Source organism: Apteryx mantelli, unplaced genomic scaffold, assembly GCF_036417845.1.
Source record: "Apteryx mantelli isolate bAptMan1 unplaced genomic scaffold, bAptMan1.hap1 HAP1_SCAFFOLD_40, whole genome shotgun sequence".
NCBI lineage: Eukaryota > Metazoa > Chordata > Aves > Apterygiformes > Apterygidae > Apteryx > Apteryx mantelli.
The window spans coordinates 2,809,608-2,817,472 of NW_027118755.1; the positions used below are offsets into that span (position 1 = coordinate 2,809,608).

Genomic DNA, 7,865 nt, shown 5'->3' on the forward strand with positions numbered 1-7,865 from the left:
CTGGCGCCCATTGGCTCGCGCCGCCGTCCCTCCGAGCGCCCCTCCCCTTCGCTTCCCATTGGCCCCGGCGTTGTCATGCGTTCCCGTTGCCCCGGAGACCCGCGGGGCGGGTCGAGGAAGGCCGGGGGCGGTGCTGCCAGGCCCCCCGGTCCTCATTGGTTGCTCGCCGCCACCCGCGCGGCGGTGATTGGCGGAGGCGGGGAGGACGGGCCCCGCCCGCCAGGTGAGCGGGGTGGGGGGGTGGTCACGTGGGGGTAGGGGGGAGCGGGTGCCAGGCGTGAGCAGCGGCGGCTGCGGAGCGGGGAACCATGAAGCACTACGAGGTGAGGCGGCGCCGCGAAGCGCAGCGCCGCGGCCCCGGATCCCCGCCCTCCCCCGCGCCATCCCGACCCGCCCGCCCCGCCGGGCAGCGCCGCGAACCGGGCACACGCCGCCGAGGGCCGCCGCGCCCCCGCTGCGCATGCGCCGGGGCCGCTCCCGCGCCTGCGCGCCGGCGGCGGCGAGCGAGCGCGCATGCGCGCAGCTCCCGGCGGCGGCAAGGTGGGGGGGCAGCGCGGCGGCGCATGCGCGCTGGCCCTCCTGCCGCGGGGGGGGGCGTGCGCATGCGCAGTCGCCCGGCGCGGCTGCGGGTGCGAGGGAGGCGCCCGGCCCGGTGCGGCGGGGCCTTCCCGGGCGCGACGGGGCTCGTCGGGCCCGGGCCCGGGCCTGCTCTCGTGAGCGCATCTTGCCCCGCTGTTGCGACAGCCGCGGTGTTGTAACGGGTGTCACGGAGCCAACGCCACCCCCCTCCGTGCTGCAACGGGCACGGTGGCGCAATGGGAGTAACGGAGCCAACACCCTCTCCCGGGCCCTGCCGGGGCACCGGCTGCAACCGGGGGCCGTTTGGAGGGGCCTGGCCGCCGTTTCGGGGCTCCACCGGCCTCATCTCCCCCGCTGTCAGCTCTTTGGGGTGACCGGCCGCCATTTCGGAGCTCCACCGGCCTCGTCTCCCCCGCTGTCGGTTCCCTGGGGTGACCGGCCGCCATTTTGGGGCCCCGCCGCCATTTTGGGGTGCAGGCAGCCTCGTCTCCCCCCCCCCCCCGCTGCCAGCTCCCTGGGGCGACTGGCCGCCATTTTGGGGCCCCATCGACCTCGTCTTCCCCACCGTCGGCCCCCCAGGGTGCTCCCGGCCACCATTTTGGGGGCCTGGCCACCATTTCGGGGCCCCCACTGGCCGTGTCTTCCCCCCACTGTTGTTTCCCTGGGGTGACCGGCTGCCATTTTGGGGCCTCGTCGTCCCCCCGGGATGCTCCCGGATGCCATTTTGGGGGTCCCGGATGCCATTTTGGGGCCCCACCAGCCTCATCGGCTCCCTGGGATGCTCCCAGATGCCATTTCGGGGGTCCTGGCTGCCATTTTGGGGCCCCGCCGGCCTTATCAGCCCCCTGGGAAGCTCCCGGATGCCATTTTGGGGGCCCTGGACGCCATTTCTGGGCCCCACCGGCCTCATCGGCTCCCTGGGATGCTCCCAGATGCCATTTTGGGGGTCCTGGCTGCCATTTCTGGGCCCCGCCAGCCTCATCGGTCCCCTGGGATGCTCCCGGATGCCATTTTGGGGGTCGCGGATGCCATTTTGGGGCCCCGCTGGCCTCATCGGCCCCCTGGGATGCTCCCAGATGCCATTTTGGGGGTCGCGGATGCCATTTTGGGGCCCCGCTGGCCTCATCGGCCCCCTGGGAAGCTCCTGGATGCCATTTCGGGGGTCCTGGACGCCATTTTGGGGCCCCGCCAGCCTTGTCCCCCCTCACCGTCATCCCCCTGGGACTCTCCCAGCTGCCATTTTGGGGGCCCAGCTGCCATTTTGGAGCCCCAATGGCCTCGTCTTCCCCCGCCGTCATCCCCCCCGGACTCTCCCAGCCGCCATTTTGGGGGCGCAGCCGCCATTTTGGGGCCCCAACAGCCTCATCACCCCCACTATCATCCCCCCCGGACTCTCCCAGCCGCCATTTTGGGGGCCCAGCCGCCATTTTGGGGCCCCACCGGCCTCATTTCCCCCGCCATCGTCTTCCCAGGACTCTCCCAGCCACCATTTTGGGGGCCCAGCTGCCATTTTGGGGCCCCAATGGCCTCGTCTTCCCCCACCGTCATCCCCCCCGGACTCTCCCAGCCGCCATTTTGGAGGCGCAGACGCCATTTCGGGGCCCCCGCCAGCCTCGTCCCCCCCCACTGTCATCCCCCCGGACTCTCCCAGCCGCCATTTTGGGGGCCCAGCCGCCATTTTGGGGCCCCAATGGCCTCGTCCCCCCCCCCACTGTTGTCCCCCCAGGACTCTCCCAGCTGCCATTTTGGGGGCCCCGCCGCCATTTTGGGGCCCCGGCGGCGAAAAGAGACCCCCCGCACCCACGCCACGAGCCCACCCTCACCCAGCTCTAAATCCCGGCCCGGGCACCCATGACAGGTTTATTCCCCCTCACCCACCCACCCACCCATCCGACACCCTCGGGCACCCAAAGAGCCTTTTTTTGGGGGAGAGGAGACACCGGCAGCCGAATTTAACCGGGATCCTCAGCCGTGGGGCGCCTCGCCGAGCAGCACCCGCTCGGAGCCTATTTTTAGGGTGCCCCCCACCCACCCGCCGCCACCGCAAAGCCGCCTTTAATCCCGCCGCCTTCGGATTTGCGCCCAGATTTGCGCCCGGATTTGCACCAGCTCTGCCCCCCCCCCCCCCGCAAAAATCCGGCTCACCAGAGCCCGAATCGCACCGGAGAACCGGGAGCGGGAGCAGGATGCGGCCCCGAGACGAGAGCGTCTCCCGGGGGCCTGTTCGTTAGCGCGCGTGCCCTTCGTTAAGCTCGGGAACGCCGGGTCTTTCCTTACCCGCGGGATCCCAGGCCGCGCGGGGGGGGGGGGGGGGCTCTCGTCATCGTGTCCCCCCCCCACCACCACCGTCATCCTCCCCCGGGATGAGCCAACTTGGCCCCGGACCGAGCGATATCGGGCGCCCGCGGCTATTAATACCCGGCTTGGAGCCGGGCCCCGGGGGGGGGCGGTTTGGGGGGCGGGTTTTTTTGGGGGGGGGTGTTTTTTGGGGGGGGGGCAGCCTATTTATTTAATATTTATTTATCCCCCCCCCCCGTGGCTTTTTTATGTATTATTTATGTATTTATTTATTTATTCATTCATTTTCCCCCCCCCCTCGGTTCGGCTTTCCCTCGGCCCGAAGCGGGGGGGCCCCCCCCACACGGAAAAACGACCCCCCCCCCCCCCTTGGCATCCGCAGCCGACGATCCGACCCGCTTTCGGCCGCGCCGACGGAGGAACCCGTTTGGGAAAAGCGTCGGTCCTCCTCCGGCATCGTCCGTTGTTTCCCCCCCCCCTTTCCTTTCCCTCCCCGTCGCGAGGCGCCGGGCTCCGACGTTATATTTAGCCGGGAACCGCCGAGCGATCGGGTTTCCCCTTCGGACCTGGGTTTCCCCTTCGGATCGGCGACGCGGCGGCGCGGTCCCGACGCTCGCTCGCTGCCGCGCCGCCGGCCGCCACGCCGGCATGGAGGCTCCGGCGCTGCCGCCTCCGGCGGCCGTCCGATGGCGCCGGATCGCGGGAGGCGGCCCAAGGCCAAGAAGGTGAAGAAAGCCGTGCTTTTCTCTCGAGGTGGAGATCCTGGATGCCAAGACGCGGGAGAAGCTCTGCTTCCTGGATAAGGTGAAGGAGCCGGAGGAGGGAGCCGACAGAGGGGGGGAGACGGCGGAGGATCCCACCCGCCGACGCCTCTCACGGCTTCTCCCGCTTCCCGCAGGTGGAGCCAACGCCACCGTCGCCGAGATCAAGGCCCTCTTCAACAAGTCCCGTAGGTGCCGTTGGGATTGGGGTGCCTGCCGGTGCGGGGCGGATCCCCAGCCGTGGGGATCACCGGTGTGGCTGGGGACCCTCCGGCGTGGGGTCATGGGGGTCCCCAGCCTGGCCATGGGTTCTCCATGGGGTCGTGGTGATCCCCATCATGGCCATGGGTTCTCCATGGGGTCGTGGAGATCCCCATTGTGGCCATGGACCCTCCATGGGGTCGTGGAGATCCCCATCATGGCCATGGGTTCTCCATGGGGTCGTGGAGATCCCCATCGTGGCCATGGGTTCTCCATGGGGTTGTGGAGATCCCATCGTGGCCATGGGTTCTCCATGGGGTTGTGGGGATCCCCATCATGGCCATGGGTTCTCCATGGGGTTGTGGAGATCCCCATCGTGGCCATGGGCTCTCCATGGGGTTGTGGAGATCCCCATCATGGCCATGGGTTCTCCATGGGGTTGTGGGGATCCCCATCATGGCCATGGGGTCTCCATGGGGTCGTGGAGATCCCCATCGTGGCCATGGACCCTCCATGGGGTTGTGGAGATCCCCATCATGGCCATGGGTTCTCCATGGGGTTGTGGGGATCCCCATCATGGCCATGGGGGTCTCCATGGGGTCGTGGAGATCCCCATCGTGGCCATGGACCCTCCATGGGGTTGTGGAGATCCCCATCATGGCCATGGGTTCTCCATGGGGTTGTGGAGATCCCCATCATGGCCATGGGTTCTCCATGGGGTCGTGGTGATCCCCATCGTGGCCATGGGTTCTCCATGGGGTTGTGGAGATCCCCATCGTGGCCATGGGGTCTCCATGGGGTTGTGGGGATCCCCATCATGGCCATGGGTTCTCCATGGGGTCGTGGTGATCCCCATCGTGGCCATGGACCATCCATGGGGTTGTGGCGATCCCCATCATGACCATGGGCTCTCCATGGGGTCGTGGTGATCCCCATCGTGGCCATGGACCATCCATGGGGTTGTGGCGATCCCCATCATGGCCATGGGTTCTCCATGGGGTCGTGGAGATCCCCATCATGGCCATGGGTTCTCCATGGGGTCGTGGAGATCCCCATCGTGGCCATGGACCCTCCATGGGGTCGTGGAGATCCCCATCATGGCCATGGGTTCTCCATGGGGTCGTGGAGATCCCCATCGTGGCCATGGACCCTCCATGGAGTCGTGGAGATCCCCATCATGGCCATGGGTTCTCCATGGGGTTGTGGAGGTCCCCATCGTGGCCATGGGCTCTCCATGGGGTCGTGGAGATCCCCATCACGACCAGGGACCCTTCATGGGGTCGTAGTGATCCCTGGGTGATTCCCATCATGGATGGAGACCCTCCACGGGGCCACAGAGATCCCCACTGGGACCAGGGACCCTCCGTGGGGTCATGGAGATCCACATCACGAGACCATGGAGGTCCTCACCGTGGCCACGTCCCGGCGGTGCCATCGATGCTGTCTCTACTCTCTCCTCAGACCCCCAGTGGTACCCGGCCAGACAGTCGTTGCGCCTGGACCCCAGTGAGTGCCACCTCTGGGGACAATCGTGCCCACCTGCCCCCCGCCCCAGCTCCTGGTGGAGCTCTGGAGTCCACCCTGCCTTCCCGGGGGACCCCAGGGTGCCACAGGGCCACCCACCATCTCCTGTCCCTCCCCAGAGGGGAAGTCCCTGAAGGACGAGGATGTGCTGCAGAACCTGCCCGTGGGCACCACGGCCACCTTCTACTTCCGGGACCTGGGCGCCCAAATCAGCTGGGTGACGGTGTGTCTGTCTGTCCCTCCGTCCGTCCGTTCATCCACCTCTCTGTCTATCCACTGCTTTGTTCATCCATCTCTGTCCACCCATCCGCATGTCTCTCCATCCATTCATTTTCCATACATTCATCCATCCCTGTCTTCAATCTTCCATTCTTCTGACCATCCATCCATCCATCCCCCTTGTGCCTCCAACCTTCCATCTCTTTGTTCCTCCATTTCTCCATCCCTCTTGTGCCTCCAACCTTCCATTTCTTCGTTCCTCCATCCATCATCCATCCTCTTGTGCCTCCAACCTTCCATCTCTTCGTTCCTCCATCCATCCATCCATCCCTCTTGTGCCTCCAACCTTCCATCTCTTCATTCCTCTGTCCATCCAATCCATCCCTCTTGTGCCTCCAGCCTTCCATCTCTTCATTCCTTCATCCATCCATCCATCTCTCTCATGCCTCCAACCTTCCATCTCTTCGTTCCTCCATCCATCCATCCATCTCTCTCGTGCCTCCACCTTCCATCTCTTCGTTCCTCCATCCATCCATCCATCCCTCTTGTGCCTCCAACCTTCCATTTCTTCGTTCCTCCATCCATCCATCCATCCCTCTTGTGCCTCCAACCTTCCATCTCTTTGTTCCTCCATCCATCCATCCATCCATCCCTCTTGTGCCTCCAACCTTCCATCTCTTCGTTCCTCCATCCATCTATCCATCCATTCATCCCTCTTGTGCCTCCAACCTTCCATCTCTTCATTCCTCCATCCATCCCTCCATCCCTCTCATGCCTCCAACCTTCCATTTCTTCGTTCCTCCATCCATCCATCCATCCTCTTGTGCCTCCAACCTTCCATCTCTTCGTTCCTCCATCCATCCATCCATCCATCCCTCTCGTGCCTCCAGCCTTCCATCTCTTCGTTCCTCCATCCATCCATCCATCCCTCTTGTGCCTCCAACCTTCCATCTCTTCGTTCCTCCGTCCATCCATCCATCCCTCTTGTGCCTCCAACCTTCCATCTCTTCGTTCCTCCATCCATCCATCCATCCATCCCTCTTGTGCCTCCAACCTTCCATCTCTTCGTTCCTCATCCATCCATCCATCCATCCCTCTTGTGCCTCCAACCTTCCATCTCTTCGTTCCTCCATCCATCCATCCATCCATCCCTCTCGTGCCTCCAGCCTTCCATCTCTTCGTTCCTACATCCATCCATCCCTCTTGTGCCTCCAACCTTCCATCTCTTCGTTCCTCCATCCATCCTCCACCCATCCCTCGATCCCTCCACTGGCTTCATCCCTCCGTCCGTCCCTCGGTCCCTCCGGCCGGCCACCCCTCCGGCCACGCGCCCTTCATCCCCCCCCCCCCGCAGGTCTTCCTCACCGAGTACGCCGGCCCCTCCTCATCTACCTGCTCTTCTACTTCCGCGTGCCCTTCATCTACGGCCCCCGCTACGACTTCACCTCCAGCAAGCACTCGGTCGTGCAGTGAGGTGCGCGGGTGGGGGGGTCCCAGAAACCGGTGGGGGGCCACGTTGGGGGGTCCCAGGAGTTGGGGGGCTGCGTCGGGGGGGGTCTGGAGAGTTGGGGGGCTCCATCGGGGGGGTGGTGGGACCTGGAGGACTACGTCAGAAGGTCCTGGACCTGGAGGACAGTGTCAGGAGGTCCTGGGACCTGGGGGGCTGCCGTGGGGGTGTCAGGACCTGGGGGGGGCTCCATTGGGGGGGGTCTGAGAGTTGGGGGGCTGCATCGGGGGGGTCCCGGGAGTTGGGGGGGCTCCGTTGGGGGGGGTCTGAGAGTTGGGGGGCTCCATCGGGGGTGGTGGTGGGACCTGGAGAACTATGTCAGAAGGTCCTGGGACCTGGAGGACAGTGTCAGGAGGTCCTGGGACCTGGGGGGCTGCCGTGGGGTGGTGTCAGGACCTGGGGGGGGCTCCATTGGGGGGGGGTCTGAGAGTTGGGGGGCTGCATCGGGGGGGGTCCCGGGAGTTGGGGGGCTGCGTCGGGGGGTGTCTGAGAGTTGGGGGGCTCCATCGGGGGGGTGGTGGGACCTGGAGGACTACGTCAGAAGGTCCTGGGACCTGGAGGACAGTGTCAGGAGGTCCTGGGACCTGGGGGGCTGCCGTGGGGGTGTCAGGACCTGGGGGGGGGCTCCATTGGGGGGGGTCTGAGAGTTGGGGGGCTCCATCGGGGGGGGTGGTGGGACCTGGAGAACTATGTCAGAAGGTCCTGGGACCTGGAGGACAGTGAAAGAAGGTCCTGGGACCTGGGGGCTGCCCGTGGGGGTGTCCAGGACCTGGGGA

General features: G+C 65.7%; 1 protein-coding gene across 1 annotated transcript; it reads left to right on the top strand.

Moving 5' to 3' along the window:
* Positions 1-247: 247 nt before the first annotated feature.
* Positions 248-7,051, top strand: LOC106484788 (very-long-chain enoyl-CoA reductase-like; the record flags this gene model as incomplete). Its single annotated transcript, XM_067317387.1, is given in 7 exon segments — positions 248-323; positions 3,631-3,691; positions 3,782-3,826; positions 5,301-5,345; positions 5,483-5,586; positions 6,937-6,961; positions 6,964-7,051. Coding segments are annotated over 7 exon segments (383 nt in total), but the record flags the coding sequence as incomplete, so codon positions are not given.
* Between the last annotated feature and the right edge of the window lie 814 nt (positions 7,052-7,865).